Source organism: Aulostomus chinensis, chromosome 18, assembly GCF_037954235.1.
Source record: "Aulostomus chinensis isolate RoL2024-O1b breed Wild chromosome 18, RoL_Achi_v1.0, whole genome shotgun sequence".
Taxonomy (NCBI): Eukaryota; Metazoa; Chordata; class Actinopteri; order Syngnathiformes; family Aulostomidae; genus Aulostomus; species Aulostomus chinensis.
In genome coordinates, this window is record NC_141337.1 from 227,501 (window position 1) to 245,000 (window position 17,500).

The 17,500-nt window shown below is 45.6% G+C and overlaps 2 protein-coding genes across 3 annotated transcripts in view; one reads left to right on the forward strand and one right to left on the reverse strand.

The window, feature by feature from the left end:
• The first annotated feature begins 3,550 nt into the window (after positions 1 to 3,550).
• rcvrna (recoverin a) lies at positions 3,551 to 9,160 on the forward strand. 2 transcript variants are annotated; one of them, XM_086186096.1, is made up of 3 exons: positions 3,551 to 4,086; positions 5,054 to 5,165; positions 5,242 to 9,160. In XM_086186096.1, the coding sequence occupies exons 1-3, from the start codon at positions 3,655 to 3,657 to the stop codon at positions 5,358 to 5,360; spliced, it is 663 nt and encodes a 220-aa protein (XP_086042222.1). In that variant the 5' UTR covers positions 3,551 to 3,654; the 3' UTR covers positions 5,361 to 9,160. The 2 variants fall into 2 exon arrangements, with proteins under 2 accessions (XP_086042222.1, XP_086042223.1); XM_086186097.1 differs by having other exon boundaries at positions 3,552 to 4,035; positions 5,242 to 9,156.
• Positions 9,161 to 10,592: 1,432 nt separating this feature from the next.
• The window catches only part of gas7a (growth arrest-specific 7a), a 25,453-nt gene continuing 18,545 nt past the window's right edge, over positions 10,593 to 17,500 (reverse strand). Inside the window, exons 7-10 of the mRNA XM_086186095.1 lie at positions 14,533 to 14,656; positions 13,418 to 13,497; positions 13,235 to 13,333; positions 10,593 to 12,224 (exon numbers count right to left, since the gene is read on the reverse strand). Coding sequence (XP_086042221.1) covers positions 12,111 to 12,224; positions 13,235 to 13,333; positions 13,418 to 13,497; positions 14,533 to 14,656 — 417 coding nt within the window. The 3' untranslated portion in view covers positions 10,593 to 12,110. The remainder of the gene's footprint in view (positions 12,225 to 13,234; positions 13,334 to 13,417; positions 13,498 to 14,532; positions 14,657 to 17,500) is intronic.

Below are 17,500 nucleotides of genomic sequence, written 5' to 3' on the forward strand. Positions count from 1 at the left end.
GGATGTAGCTGTGGAACCGCTGCAGTTCTAAACTTCTGGCCTGTAGATCCAAAAGGCTCCCGCACCTTTGACTCAGGAGGTCCAGACACCACCCAGTGGCGGTGCTGCTCCACCTGCTGCGGCGGCAGGACAGGTTCATCCCCGGGAAGCTCAGTCATTCCCCTGAACACAGATTACGGTGAACATTGGCTTCTGTGTAATGCAGCTGCGGAGACACGGACACAAATCCAACTACACCTGATGAAGCTCTAAGCCAGAATAGCCTCCGGACTCATCCGCCTTACATAACAAACACAGGCACGTCTGACTTCAGTCATATCACAGCACCCCACACGCCCACCCCCAGATGGGCAAGCCTGCTGCTCCCTCTGATGAACCGCACTCTGTACATTTGATGACAAAACCTACATTCCATGTGATTACGTAAAGTTGGAGACGACATTTGGCTGGAGAACGATTGGGGTTTGCTAATCTGGTTTAGCAGTGGCAGGTAAACTGAGCACCAGCCGACTCCTGGATTACAGGTCACGTCGCACAAGTCAGAAACAATTGGACTTCAACAGATGAAGATCAAAGCATCTGGTGCCGAACAAATCAAGGCAAATGGAGCCGAGTGAAATAAAGTTAAAATCGCAAAGTTTCACCTGAAGTTCAACGACCTGATTTTTCTTTGGTTGATTGTGAGGCTGCACCCAGAAGCCTACAGGACACGCAGGTGCTGGTCATATCATCAGAATATCATGAAACGATTTCAGTGATTCCATTCAAAAAGTGACACTTGTATACATTCATTCCACACAGACTGATAGGGTTCAAGTGTTTGATGATGATAACTGACAGCTGATGAAAATCCCAAATTCCGTATCTCAGAAAATTAAAATATTACTTCAGACCAATATAAAAACAAGATTTTCAGAAATGTTGGCTAACTGAAATGTATGAACATGAAAAGAATGAGCACGTACAGCACTCAATACTTGGTTGGGGCTCCTTTTGCCTGAATTACTGCAGCAATGCAGTATAATGTATACATTATACAAGTTTCACTTTTTTGGATTCGGTGCCTCTTCTCTCCTTCTCCAGACGCTGGGACCTTGACTTCCAAAGGAAATGCAACATTTACTTTCATCAGCAATCATAACTTTGGACCAGGCAGCAGCAGTCCAGTCCTCTTGTCTTTGGCCCAGCCAGGACGCTTCTGACGCTGTCTCTTGTTGAAGAGAGGCTGGACACAAGGAGTGCGACAGCTGAAACCCATGCCTGCGTCTGTGCCTGGTGCTCATTTTTGAAGGGGTTTTGTTTCCCAACCCTCTCCAGGGTGCGTTATCCCCATTGCTTGTACACTTGTTTCTACCACATCTTTTCCTTCCCTTCGCCTCTCTATCAATGTGCTTGGACACTGAGCTCAGAGAGCAGCCAGCCTCTGTAGCAGTGACCTTCTGTGTCTTAGCTCCTTGGTCATGGTGTCAAAGGTGGTCTTTTGGAGAACGGTCACGTCAGCAGTCCTCCATGATTGTGTAGCCTACAGAACCAGACTGAGAGACCTGTTAAAGGCCTCGCAGGCGTTTGGAGTTAATTAGCTGATGAGAGTGTGGCACCAGGTGTCTACAAGGCTTTTTACAATATTCTATTGTTCTGATACTGAATTTGGGGTTTTCATCAGTTGTCAGTTATAATCATCAAAATTAAAAGAAATAAAGAGTTGAAATCTATCAGTCTGTGTGGAATGAATGAGTAGAATATACAAGTTTCACTTTTTGAATGGAATTACTGGAATAAATCAACTTTTTCATGATATTCTAATTATGACCGGCACCTGTATATATACACACACACACACACACACACACACACACACACACACACACACACACACACACACACACACACACACACACGAGCACAAAACATCATTCTGTGACCCTTAACAGGATAAGCCCTAGAAATGGATGGATTAATGGTTTAGGATCCCTCAGGGCCTGTCAGGGTCCCCCAGGGGTCTCTTATGGTCTCTTAAGGTCCTGCAAAGGTCCCACGGGGTCCCACGGGATCTCTCAGGGTCCCACAGGGGTCCCTCAGGGTCTCTCAGGGTCCCCCAGGGGTCCTGGGTCTCTCAGGGTCCCAAAGGGGTCCCTTGGATTCTAGCTAAATGTGGCCCCGCCGTGACAAGCCGGCTGTAACTCAACAGGAACTTTGTCCTGGAGGAGAGGAAATAGCTGGATTTGAGACCCAGTCACCATATCAGAGTCACACGCAGCTTACAGACCAGGCCCCCCCTCCCACCACGCCCTCAGTCCCTCTACGCCAGCCTGGCCCACCAGGACCACCAGACCCATCCGTCCCTGCTGAGGGTCTCCACCCACAGGAGTGCTTAAGAAACAGTCACTGCACCGCTGCAGCAGATGGACTTTAATCTGGCCTGAGACTGTCACACTGGAGAGCAGCCTCACTACTGCACAGGGAAGCTTCGCTACTTCAATACTGCAGTATAACCGCATTATAGATCAAGGTTAACAACACCAGAGAGTACTCAGAGAGTGGACAGCGATACAATGGTGAGTTAGACCCAACATCAACCAAGCATTGATGGGTGGAGCCCCACTCCCTGCCCCATAGACTGAGTGGGAGGAGCAGACTGATGCCTCCGCTAGGGGGCGCTGGAGAACACACACTTCCTGTTCGTGATGTAGCTTAAGATCATTGTGGTGTTTGTTCCATCAGTTGTACTTCCTGTAACCACCGTGTGGCGCTATGACTTAAATTCAGCTTGTAGACGTCACAGGACTGTCATCAAAGATCTGAGTCATGTGACTCCAGTTACTGCAGCTTCCTGTTCTATGGTCAGATATCAAACATGGCCGCCTCCTCACCACTGCAACCAATGTCTTCACAGTGACCCATCACCAGGTTCTGAAGGAGGTTCTGACCCTGTCTGAGCGGATCCCGTCCAATCACCAGGAGGACATCGGTGTTGAATTTTCTGCTGTCACCAGGTGGCGCTATGACTCATCTGAGCCTTAACACAATGGGTTCTTCTTTGGCTCTGGTTCCGCTCCTCCACCAGGTGTGGTGAAAATCAGCCTCATTGTCATGGTTTGATTCTGCTGCTGCCACCGGAACCACAAGCTCCAAGCAATAATTGGCCTCCTCATCATGTAAGAAACCAGGGGTGAGGCGTTTTTGTGGTCTAACAGGAAGTTAGCTTTCATGGGTGAGGTGTGTTTGTTGTCCAACAGGAAGTTAGCTTCAACTTGAAGGAAGGCGATGAAAGGGATTATAAAAAGATGAATGGATAAAGTGACGATTACAGCACAGTGCTTCTACTGAGCTCCCCAGTAAAGAGTAAATGTGGTTTTGGTGGATGCTTCTGCTCTCATTTGAGTAAAAACGCTGTTCAAGGTGTGAAGGCTCTGGGCGTCGACCTCTCAGCCACCTGTTGTGTTTAATCATCTGCTTGTAAACACAGCATTGAACTGTCTTGTAAAAGGAGCCGTGGAGGTGTGACGTGGTTATCCTTTTAATCCTCCACTGAGCTGACTGGGTCCAGGGTAGTGATGAACATAATCTCATTTGCCACATTGACACGAAGCAGAGGAACCAGTGCTGTGGAAGTTTTACCCCAAACAAGGCAGAAAAAAAGAGTCCGTTGGCAGCATGGGGAACACCAAGAGCAGCGCTCTGTCCAAGGAGCTGCTGGAAGAACTGAAATCCAACACCAAATACTCGGAGGCTGAGCTGTGTACCTGGTACCAGTCTTTCCTGAAGGAGTGTCCCAGTGGGAAGATCAGCAAGGAGCAGTTTGAGGGCATCTACGCCAGCTTCTTCCCCAACGCAGACCCCACTGCCTACGCTCGCCACGTATTCAGGAGCTTTGACACCAATGCAGACGGTACCTTGGACTTCAAGGAGTACATCGTGGCCCTGCACCTGACCTCAGGGGGGAAGACTCTGCAGAAGCTGGAGTGGGCCTTTGCCCTGTATGATGTAGATGGGAACGGAACCATCAGCAAAAACGAGATCCAGGAGATTGTTCGGGTAGTTACACCAGAAGACTCACGCTGCTGTTTGAGATCAGATCTCCCTGAAGTCAGTTACATGATCGACATCTCCCTTCATTCACCTGATGAGTCGCTATTTATCAACTAATATTCACAGAACTTCTGCCTGAATGTTGTCGTGCATGCTGTGATTTTGAAACAGTAATTATGTCTAACATGACCGTGATGGGAATCCCAGATCTCGTTGGCCAGATGATCTTTTTCTCTTTGACGGGGCCATCTTGGTCAACATTTACATCGAAACTGTTCTGTGCTTTTTAGGTTCCAATGATTGATCCAACTTTGCATGGGACTTCACTTGTTTTGCTTTTATTGTTACATTTTTTCCCCTCAAATGTTCCCTCTTGGTTCCCACTGTTTATATAAATGGAGCAGTTTACCAAGTACAACTCACACCTGTTGAGAAAAATCGCATCATTCACAAATGTAGCAAATGGGGAAGACTGAGCACAAGTTCATTGGCTGGTTAAGGGGCGAAACTAGCTATGACACTTGAGCTTGACCAGGCGCCAGCCAGCACCGTGCATAAGATAGAACCCCAGAGCTGCTGCCACTGATGATCTTCACGACTAAATAATAACATGACACCGAGATTGAGGTGCTATTTTTAAAAATACATGTCAAGTTGAGTGGATTGCAGCATTGAAGTATTTATTGGGCTAAATTCATGTTTGTCTGTTAGCAGAAAATCTCAAAACTTGTAAATGGATTTGGATGAAACTGAGTAGTCAGGACTAGGGTGATCGAAATTAGGTTTTAGCATCCAGAACTGGGTCCGGATCTGGTGCTTGGTGGAGGTTCACCCTCCAGGAATCAGCTGTTATTGCATCACTGAGTGAATCCTGAGACGATAGAAAGAACATGTGGCTGGCACAAGTACTCCAGTAACTCTGGCCGGGTACGGGACTACCAGATTGGGATGGGGGGGGGCCTGTTCAAACGATTACTTTTGTTTCATGATGACATTCAAAATTAGCTTTCTTTCTTTCCTGCAGTCCATATTCAACATGATCCCTGCTGATGACCAGAAGAACCTCCCAGACGATGAAAACACGCCAGAGAAGAGGGCGGAGAAAATCTGGGAATTCTTCGGGAAGAAGGATAACGGTGAGTCAGAGTTCAACATCTTCAACAACTGCCTCAGGTATTTTCTATCTCACTGAATGTTTATGTCCTTCCCCAGATAAGATCTCAGAGGGGGAGTTCATTCAGGGTGTGATGGACAACAAGGACATCCTGCGCTTGATCCAGTACGACGAACCCCAGAAGATTAAAGACAAGCTGAGAGAGAAGAAGCGATAGTCTTCATGGTCTGGCTGTGTCTGCTTCACACATGTTGCTGTTTCTGTTTTTGCGCCAACAGCCAAAATTTTTCAGTGAATTCTTTATATTTGATACAAGAAAAAAGGAACTGACTTGTTTAGCACATTTCATACCAGTGGCAAGCCAAAGTGCTTGACAGAGGACACAGATGACGTAAATGGTCAAAGCAAATAAGTTCGATAAAAAGCATTCCAGCTGGTTACTAGTGTCATTCAGTGAGTTGAAGGGAATCTCACCACGTCCGCACGGCTAGCTAACATCAAATTGTGCTAATAGACTCATTGTGCACAGACTTTATGAACCAGGCTAGAACTCTGACCACAGGTTTCTGGTGTAGCCACCTCCTCCTCCACTTGCTGTCTCTTCATGTCAGATTAGAAACATCTATAGGGCTGGATCACACCTTACACACAGGACTGTGACAAGCACTCGAAAACTGGCATAGAAGAACGATGCGCTAGGAGGGGTGCTAAAGCCCACAGGTGCCAATGGAAGTCCCTTTAGGTGTTGAGGGGTTAAACCATCGATAGCAGACAAGCAATTACGTTCCACCTCCTCTGCACTGCATTGCTCAACCTCAGGATCGGTCAGTTTTCCCTGAACCACATATGGAAACCAGAATGGTCCCAAAATCTGAGAAAAATCAATGTCAAAGTAACTAAAATCCAGTTTCTTCCCCTGTGGCTCAGAGTGACCGGGACCCTGGCCCACCTCCGAAGCACTGGGGTTCTCTGACATACTCAGATGTTTTAGTTTAGTTGTTTTAAGTTCAAAGTTGGAATTCTGTTTCACAGTCTATCCAACATTGTCATCCAGCTTCTTCCCGAAACAAACAATCCGGAAGATTAATTTAGAGCAACGCAGTCACGCTGTGGCTGTGTAAGAAAGAGTAAAAACTTCCTAACCTGATTTACATGTAGTGCTTGTTTTCACTCTTCATTAGTCTGATAGCGAGAACGTCGCCTCCAGAGCTCTGCGAGGAGGAATTAGGCTCGCCTTCCAATCCGCCTGCATCAGTCATCCGATTATCAGCTGAAGGTCAGTTGAGACAAACAAGCTCGTTACTCAGGTGATGCCACCGTGAAGAAAACTTCTTGTTTCATTTTCTGTTTGGAGATTTGTAGCAAACTAGTTGCTCAGTGTGGAACAATTAGAGAATCAAACACAATGACTGGGAAGGTTCTCAAATCATTTGCCTTCTACAAGATAGACAGATGTGTTGATCACAAGGATAGAAGATGCACGCACCAATATTCAGCTCTGCTTTCTCTGATTTAGTAGCACGTCAGCAAGTGGGAAATATCTCATTTTGTGGCGTTGTCCTGTGAACAATAAAGGTTTATATCGAGTGGTTTTGTGAAAACAGGTTGAGTGAATATTTGAGGTCACTAAAGATGAGAGCTTCTCTCACTGACCCTCATGACTGGAGAAGACAAGGTTGCATTTAGAGTGACCTTTTTAATGCTGATTTGTTTCATCGTGACAAAGCTTGTTATCTTGAGGGAACAAGTTAATTGTTCTCTTTCAGGTTATCTGTGGTTATCTTGTTGAAATAATGCAAAAGTATTGTAACCAGTGTTTTTATGCCACACAGACGGTATTATTGTACACGAACTTACTACTTTCAAATGAATTAACTAGTAGTATCATGAATCAGATATTACATTTGGGAACATCTGTGTGGAACACTGCAGAGCGAGCAATAGCCTGCTTGCCTGCTCACTGTCTTGGATTGGAGACAAAGGTTAGATTATTTTCAACGGGTTTGAGGCACCTGATGTACCACCTGACAGGAAACAAACAGAGGGAGGAGCTTTACACACACGGGCGCTGACGGAGGGCTCCAGCCTCCACGGCTACGTACAGAGAAACGAGGCGTCATGTTTTACCTTATACTGCTACCTAATAACCAAACAACGAACTGACAAGATTTTACATATGAATTCAAAATGAATACAACTGTTAGCTGCATATTAAGTACATGCAGCTTCTTCTCCTTACAGTTGCTGTCAAAAACACTACATTGTATTTCTCTGCCTGATGTTTTCAGCGTGGGTTCATCCGAGGACGCACCTGCGTTACCCTCCCATCTGTGCTAGTGGGATGCCAGCGACCTTTGACCCTGTAAGCTGGCCTAAAGGTCAAAATCATCTTCAGGCAATTACTGAAAACAACTGATTCAGAGATCTCTATACAGTTACATAATAACACATGTAATGTTTCAGAGAGGAGGTTTATTTTGGACTTTCACACAGTCTGGACAGCTACAATGAAACATTCTGAAAACATCCATGTGAACTCATCATCAGACAGCTGGTTCCCTTCCAGAACATTTAGCTGGAACAAAACACCGTTTAGCGTACGACACTGACACACTGATAAAACACCGATAACAGATATTTAAACCTGTGCTGGAGAAATAGCGTGAGAGCAAAGTGAATCCACCTGATTCAAATAAAAATGTTTCTTCATTACAAAAATAATGTTAAAAAAGTGAACATAATGCACAATTTTTTAGCAATTTTTTCTTGAGACTGGCAGCTGGATTTGAAGTTTTTGATTGGCTTCTGTCACAGGAAAGTTAAAATGACAAACACACACACACACGCACGCACACACACACACACACACACACACACACACACACACACACACGCACACGCACACACACACACACAGGCTTCCGACCCACTGATCCTAAATATCAGATCAGTCGTCCAAAATGTCTAGTCTTCTTTCTCTTTCACATGAAATCATTGGTGAATTCTACTTCCTGCTGCGTGTGGCCCCGCCTCATTACCAAACACCTGGGTGAGGAGTTCTCAGTACTTTCACCCAAAATAACACGAACAGAAGAAACAGCAAGTACGTGGAGCCAGTATGTACAAATGTACACTGTTTCAGAATATTATCAAGGACATTCCAGGTATTTAACTGTTAGGCACTAAAAGGTGTTTCAGTGTAATTTGGACCACCTTTTTCCTCAGGATGGGCCCAAAACCGGATCCACCACATCATGACGTGTGGATGCTTCATCCTACTCACATTCCAAAACACCATATGTGTGTTTTTTTGTAACAGTACGGAGGACCAGAACTGCCATGATCAATAATTGATTGATAAATTATTCAAGACAAAATGGATTAAATAACGAATAAGAAATATGGAGATACAAGCCTCACATATCAAAAAATATGCAGGTTAATTAGAAAATTACACACACAACATCTTTAAAAGAGTTTTTATTTCTCAATCTAATCTTTAATGTTTAGTCATTTTCAAATTATTGGTGTTTTTAGTTCTCTCACATTTGTACGTAAAATTAACCTGCACATTTATATGATGATCTAGGCATTAATCTTAAAATATTTATTTAAATTATCATGAATATTGCCATTATTATTATTGATACTATTTATTTATTGCCGGATTTTTAAAAAAATTTGTTATGTTGTTCAATTATGGCAGCACTGGTCTTCCATATTTTTATTTGAGGTTATCGGATATTAACGTTGTACACGGGGTTTGTGTTTCGTCAGCTCCCAAAAGGACTCTCACAAGATGGAGAACACATCGTGTAAAAATTCAGTGATTAGAACTTTGTCACTACACCACAACAGCCATCATGGTTCCACAGTTCTCCACAAACAGCAAATATCCAAAACATGCAGATCCACCAAAGAAAAAACCTGCAAAATATGAAAATATATCATATTCATTCTGAGATTTCAATATTCTCCAATATCCGTATCTAAAATAAAGGTAATATCAATAATTAGATTTTGTTGTTTGGTTTACTCAAATTGGAAAAGTTTTGATTGAACTTAACAATTCAAAATACATTATTATTTGTTTCATCATCTCTATTTTACTACAGGTCAACAGTCGAATATGTTGAATGGCATTCAGTAAGCTAATGTTGGTTATGAAAGGGTTAAATTTAGAAGGAACATGCTGGTACTTGTACGGCTGCTCACGACTGGACTTATGCTCCGGGTCATCCAGTCAGAGGAACATGCACCGTCCCTGGATCAGTGGTTCTTCAAGAGTTCTGGGACTGCGGGCATGTCGAAATACTGAAAAAAGGTCAGGAAGGTCTATATGTCCAGGTTAGGAGGGTCTATATGTCCAGGTTAGGAAGGTCTATATGTCCAGGTTAGGAAGGTCTGTATGTCCAGGTCAGGAAGGTCTATATGTCCAGGTTAGGAAGGTCTATATGTCCAGGTTAGGAAGGTCTGTATGTCCAGGTTAGGAGGGTCTATATGTCCAGGTTAGGAAGGTCTATATGTCCAGGTTAGGAAGGTCTATATGTCCAGGTTAGGAAGGTCTATATGTCCAGGTCGGAAAGGTCTGTATGTCCAGGTCAGGAAGGTCTATATGTCCAGGTTAGGAGGGTCTATAAGACCAGGTTAGGAGGGTCTATATGTCAAGGGCAGGAATGTCTATATGTCCATGTCAGGGGGGTCTATTTGTCCAGGTCAGGAGTGTCTATATGTCAAGGTCAGGAAGGTCTATATGTCCAGGTTAGAAAGGTCTATATGTCCAGGTCAGGAAGGTCTATATGTCCAGGTCAGGAAGGTCTATATGTCCAGGTCAGGAAGGTCTATATGTCCAGGTCATGAGGGTCTATATGTCCAGGTCAGGAAGGTCTATATGTCCAGGTCAGGAGGGTCTATATGTCAAGGTGAGGAAGGTCTATATGTCCAGGCCAGGAGGGTCTATATGTCCATGTCAGTGGGGTCCATATGTCCAGGTCAGGAAGGTCTATATGTCCAGGTCAGGAAGGTCTATATGTCCAGGTCAGGAGGGTCTATATGTCCAGGTTAGGAAGGTCTATATGTCCAGGTTAGGAAGGTCTATATGTCCAGGTCGGAAAGGTCTGTATGTTTCAGGTCAGGAAGGTCTATATGTCCAGGTTAGGAGGGTCTATAAGACCAGGTTAGGAGGGTCTATATGTCCAGGTTAGCAAGGTCTATATGTCAAGGGCAGGAATGTCTATATGTCCATGTCAGGGGGGTCTATTTGTCCAGGTCAGGAGTGTCTATATGTCAAGGTCAGGAAGGTCGATATGTCCAGGTTAGGAAGGTCTATATGTCCAGGTCAGGAAGGTCTATATGTCCAGGTCAGGAAGGTCTATATGTCAAGGTCAGGAAGGTCTGTATGTTTCAGGTCAGGAAGGTCTATATGTCCAGGTTAGGAGGGTCTATAAGACCAGGTTAGGAGGGTCTATATGTCCAGGTTAGCAAGGTCTATATGTCAAGGGCAGGAATGTCTATATGTCCATGTCAGGGGGGTCTATTTGTCCAGGTCAGGAGTGTCTATATGTCAAGGTCAGGAAGGTCGATATGTCCAGGTTAGGAAGGTCTATATGTCCAGGTCAGGAAGGTCTATATGTCCAGGTCAGGAAGGTCTATATGTCAAGGTCAGGAAGGTCTATATGTCCAGGTCATGAGGGTCTATATGTCCAGGTCAGGAAGGTCTATATGTCCAGGTCAGGAGGGTCTATATGTCAAGGTGAGGAAGGTCTATATGTCCAGGTCAGGAGGGTCTATATGTCAAGGTGAGGAAGGTCTATATGTCCAGGTCAGGAGGCTCTATATGTCAAGGTCAAGAAGGTCTACATATCCATGTCAGTGGGGTTCATATGTCCAGGTCAGGAAGGTCTATATGTCCAGGTCAGGAGGGTCTATACGTCAAGGTCAGGAAGGTCTATATGTCCAGGTTAGGAGGGTCTATATGTCCAGGTTAGGAAGGTCTATATGTCCAGGTCAGGAAGGTCTATATGTCCAGGTTAGGAAGGTCTACATGTCCATGTCAGTGGGGTCCATATGTCCAGGTTAGGAAGGTCTATATGTCCAGGTTAGGAAGGTCTATATGTCCAGGTTAGGAAGGTCTATATGTCCAGGTCAGGAGGGTCTATATGTCCAGGTCAGGAAGGTCGATATGTCCAGGTCAGGAAGGTCTATAATTCCAGGTCAGGAAGGTCTATAATTCCAGGTCAGGAAGGTCTATATGTCCAGGTCAGGAGGGTCTATATGTCAAGGTCAGGAAGGTCTATATGTCCAGGTCAGGAGGGTCTATATGTCCAGGTTAGGAAGGTCTATATGTCCAGGTCAGGAGGGTCTATATGTCAAGGTAAGGAAGGTCTATATGTCCAGGTCAGGAGGGTCTGTATGTCCAGGTCAGGAAGGTCTATATGTCAAGGTTAGGAAGGTCTATATGTCCAGGTTAGGAAGGTCTATATGTCCAGGTTAGGAAGGTCTATGTGTCCAGGTTAGGAAGGTCTATATGTCCAGGTCAGGAAGGTCTATATGTCCAGGTCAGGAAGGTCTATATGTCCAGGTCAGGTGGGTCTATATGTCAAGGTCAAGAAGGTCTATATGTCCATGTCAGTGGGATCCATATGTCCAGGTCAGGAAGGTCTATTTGTCCAGGTCAGTAGGGTCTATATGTCCAGGTCAGGAAGGTCTATATGTCCAGGTCAGGAGGGTCTATATGTCAAGGTGAGGAAGGTCCATATGTCCACGTTAGGGGGTGTATGTGTCCAGACAATGGGCCTCTCAGCAAGTCTATATGTCCAAGTCAAGGGAGTCCCGGGGGGGGGGGTGTCTATATATCCAGGTTATATCCAGGTGGAGCGGGTCTGCATGTTCAGGTCAGGGGGTTCTCAGCAAGTCTATACGTCCAGGTCAGGAGGGTCTATAACTCCAGGTCAGAGGGGTCTTGGGTCTATATGTCCAAATCTACCGGTCGCACCTCGCCGGTTTTATTGTCCTTCACCCACAGCTCCCGGTCTTTGGCAGGGTCCACAGTCTGGAGCAGCTGATCCACTGGCTCGACCATCTGAAACATCAACATCACACATCAGGAGGTCCAATTCTCCTGAACAAAAATCTCTGTTATTGATCACATAGTTGGTAATCAAACATCAATTGTCCCTATCAGTTTCAGTCTAAATAGTTAATCCAGTGGTCAGCAATTATCTTTGTCTTCATCGCCAAAGACCCAGATAACCCTGCTCTGGTCAAACCTGTTCCACACCCACAGCCTGATTGAACCAGTGATTATTATCACAATCAGCTGATGATGAAATATGGAGGAAGTCGGCCACATCAACCAAGAAAAAAATAAAAGTGAAGTTTTGGCCCTATTTACAAGTTTAATGAATAAAAACTGAACATGTGGCTTTTTAATCCTTGAAGTCTGACAACAAATGTTAATGTACTTTCAGACAAATGTGTGAAATATTGATGTTCTGAGATATTTGGCTGCAGCTAACTTCTCGCAGCCGGCCCACTGATCGGTTCCTCCCTCGGCCCCGGCAGGCGCCCCTGAGCCCCCGCAGGCTCAGCTAATGCGCTAACTTCAATCGCACATCTGCAAAACTCCGTTGGAGATTTATGATTGTTTCACTTTGATGGCATCAACAAAACTGAATGCTAGCATCTTGCTGTATTTATAGAATCCATGACCACGTCAACAGGCTGACGTAGCATATGAATCCTGTTGATGGTGTCACATGACATGGGAGCTACTGAAAACAACACAAGAGGAGTGTCCTGTGTGTCTAATACTGGCGCTGATTTTGTGTCAATAATAACATGACATGGAAGCTGAAGGAGAAAAAAAGAATTTTGCAGCCCTGTGTATGAAAAGAATGCTATAAATGACTATTGTTATTTGTCTATTCATGCTTATTGTGGAATTAAAAATAAATATAATAAAGACATGAACATCTTTTAAATCTTCTACGTAAATGCACCTCATAATGAAATATAGAATAGATTTTGGTTTTGGCACCTTCTAACTAAACAGGAAAAAGAGGCAGAGTGACAGGAGAGACGGCGACTCACACTCTGGTTGAACATGTCAGTTTCATGGCGCAGTGTTGTGTACTGCCGTAAATGCTGCTGGATCCACTCGATGCGTTCAACCTCCAGTTTCTCCAGCTCCTGAAGAGGCAGGAAGACAAACCGTTAGTTTCAGAGCCAAAACGACAAGGAGCGGTTTGGTTCACTGACACAGGCAAGCGCTACCATGCTGGTGGTCACCATCTCCTCGAACCACTTGGACTGGGTCTGGTTGTAGAGGTCCACACAGCGCATCAGGTCATCCCCTGGACAAGAAGGAGACATGATGTCATTCTCCACTCCAGTCAAACAGGTCTGCTGGTCATCTGTGGTGTATGTGCAGCCTGAAGGTCAGCAGAGGGCGCTATCACTGTGTATATCCATCCATCCCTACAACCATTGGCTCTCCCAGCCACGCCTACGGTCAATTTAGAGTCTGGATTAACCTGGTCCCTCTTGATGTCTTTGGACTGTGGAGGAAGCTGGAGTACCAGAGAGAACCCAGCAGGAACAGGGAGAACATGGAGACTCACCCAGAAAGACCCCGTGCTGCAGCCGGGGCTCCACCCACAACCTTCTTGCTGGGGGGACACGGTGAGGACCACTATGTATGTGTTAATTATATATACAAAATCTAGGCTGCTGGTGAAGTTGTTCCAGCGTTCCAACATCTGCAAACGACACCTAGGGAAGGATACGCACAACAAACACGCTACGACAGGGAGGAGCCAGGACCTTAGGTCAGAGGGGCTGTAACATCACCATCCTCACACTCCCCTTCACACACACACTAACACTCATCAGGAGGATCATGCTGAAGGACACTTGGACACAGGGGACAAGAGGATCAAACCAGTAACCCTGGGGTTACTAGACAGCCACTCTACCTCAGAGAGGCCATCGCAAGAGTCTTTAAATATGCTCAGACCACACACAGTAATAAAGATGTATTGCCGCTTTTATTTTGAAGGGAACATCCCTGCATTGGAAGTGAGTTTGCAGCCACATGATCAGGGATCCAGCCTGAAAGCCTGACTGCAAAAGTAGAACGTTTGGATGAATGTTCACATTCCCTCTGAGCACTAACATCAAGAGAATTATGATGCTGGAGAACGTGACACAGCCGTAAGAACTGAGGGGGACTTTCAACAGATCAGTCCAAAGACAGTGTCCACCAATCTGACTGGTAACACTGGTGGTCCAAGGAGCTAAGCCAACCCTGATGTTTGTCAGCAACTATTTGTTGTTTCCCTCCTGCACGTTCACTCTCACACACACCGGCAGCGGCGGTGACCTCTGACCTGCCTGGGTGGATTTCCTGCGGGCTTTCTTGATGTCCTCCTCTGTCTTGTTGCTCAATTTGATCTCCAGCTGCTGGGTTTTCACCTCCAGGTCCTTTTGTCGGTCAGCCAGAGCTTTGCGAGCCTACAACACACACACACACACACACACACACACACACACACACACACACACACACACACACACACACACACACACACACACACAATCAGATTTACCTTACCTATATTGTATGGATCATTACAGCATTTTTGTGGGGGTGACTGACACCTCACCATTCATCTATTAATCAGTTCTGACATCATGGAGTCGCTTCTCTTACTCCTTCCTCGTGGTCATTGTGTTTAAGTTAAAAATACAGCAAGAAAATCTTTCCTACTCAACAACAGACAGACAAATGTGGGAAGGAGTCAAACCTGCGGAGGTCACAGAAAGCAGAGGAGCAGAAGTTTGTTTGGCAGAAAATTCATCTTCAAAGTCAGTAAGAGGAAGGAAAAAAGCACATTAAAGAATGTGTTTGTCTGCTTGCACTGAAATTGTCAATGTTAGCATGTCTGGCTAACAACTTGAACAATGCTGCCTCCATGTGTTGACCCAGGAAGAGGTGAGACCATCAAAGTGACCACAAACAGCAGCATTTCAGCTACATGGGTGTCGCAATATATTCTTTATTCTAATGAAGCAGCCCAGTGACAACCAATCTAAATGTAGAAGTGGAGTATTAAATAAAGAATGTAAAACTGTCGGACACTGTCCCCATCATTGGTGACACAGAAACATTTCAGAAGTCACAATAGAAATGCCTGGCAGGTGATATGTGGCACGTGTCTCCCAGCGTCTATTATCAACCAATCAGACAGACGAACTGATGTAGAACATGAAGCCAATTGGTAGAAGCGTCAAAACATGGTTTCCATGGAGACAAGTCTTTAATGACATTCTATGTTTTTCTCTCAGAGAGGACATACTCTACCCTCAGAATGTAACTGATGCAACAGTAGCATCTGTGCTACTCTCTTCAGGAGCTGTGCTAGAAGGAACAATCAGCTGATAAACTGACTGAAAAAGTTGCTTTGTGCTGTATCAAACTAAAGTCTCTTATCGTCCATTGTCCCAGTGACACAAGAAATGCTTCTCTCAGGAGCTGAGACCCAGGCTAGTTAGCTTAGCACAATGAATGGTAGTGGGTGGGAAGTGTTAGCGTAGCTCTGGCTCTGCCTGCATTAATATCAGGAGGGTTGTGTGTAACCTTGGTGATGAATACCAGTTTAACATGAGGAGACATTGTTGTGGTAGAATCAGACACGAAGTCGGAACTACTTTCCTGACTGGCGCAGTGATTTGATGCAGCACCTCCAAAGCTCCACTGGAACTTGGGTCAACAGAACCAAAGGTTTGTTGAGGACTAGAAGAGCGACTGCTGCTACTGATGATGATGAGGAGGAGGATTCCTGCTGGACACACCAGCATCCTGGACCTGAGCTAGCTGATGCTAACACTTCCACCCACTACCAGCCATTGGGCTAAGCTAACTAGCCTGGACCTGAGCTCCATAGAGCGCGTCTCTGAGGATGATAAATATATATAGATGCATCTAGCTGCACTGAACCCCCTCAGTCAGATCATCACAAAGAGTGGTTCCAGAAACTTATTCCCAAGCAGGACAACAAACAGCCACCTGCTCTACATGGATGACATCAAGTTGTACGCCAGGAATGAGGGAGAAACTGACTCACTGATCCACACCACCAGGATCTACAGCAATGACATAGGGAGGCAAGATGATCAGAACTGAAGGGGTCGACCTACCAGAAGGGAATTTAGGTGACATCCACCAACTACAAGTACCTTGGGATCTCACAGGCAAACAGAAACCATGAGGAGGCAGCAAAGAAGTCAACCACTACCAAATACCTCCAGAGAGTAAGACAAGTACTGAGAACTTAGCTGAACAGTAAGAACAAGGTCTGAGCCGTCAACATGTATGCACTGCAGGTCATCAGATACCTGCTGGGATCAGAAGCTGGCCAAAGTGAGGAGAGGGAAGCCACAGACATCAAGACCAGACAGCTCCTCACCATGCAAGGAGGGTTTCACCCTAAGTCCAGCATCCTGAGGCTGTACACTGAGTGGAAAGACGTAGGACGAGGACTCGTGAGCATCAGAGCCAGGATGAAACATCAAAAATCCAAGAGTACATCAAGAAGATGGCCCCTTAGGACGACTGCTCAGTGAATGCCTCAGGCAGCTGAGACCTGATGAGAGTGAGGAGGGAGAGGAGCAGATGTGGACGGAAAAGCACCTATACGGCAGGTACAACCACCAGATTGAGGGGGTGGCTGGAATCAAGAAGACCTCCCAATGGCTGGAACATTCTGGAATGAAAGACAGCACAGAGGCACTCATCATGGCAGCACAAGAGCCATGGAGGCCAATGTCTACCACACCAGACAAGAACCAAGGTGTAAGGATGTTCCTGAGACAGTCCAACACATAGTAGCACGGTGCAAGATGCTAGCTGCAAAAGTGTACATGGGAAGAACGAGCAAAAGTGGTGGAGAACAACAGGGCGAAGGTCCTTCAGCTTCCAGACTGACAAACAGCTACTGGCCAACCAACTGGACTCAGTAGTGGTGGACAAACAGCAGGAGTCGGCAGTGGTGATGGATGAGGTGATACCAGCTGACACCAACATCAGGAAGAAGGAACACGAGAAGGTTGAGAAGTACCAGGGGTTGAAAGAAAAGCTAGCGCGGAAGTGGAAGGTCAAGGTTGATGTGGTCCCAGGGGTAGGAGGAGCACTCAGGGTGGTGACCCCCAAACTGGTAGAGTCTAACCCAGATTCCAGGAACAACACCTGATTAACCTCTGGAACAGGTAAGCCAGAACCCTTGAGCTCCCAAGCCTCTGGTAGAGGACCCGAACTACAGGAAGACACAGAACCACCCCACAAGGGGGACAGGGAGA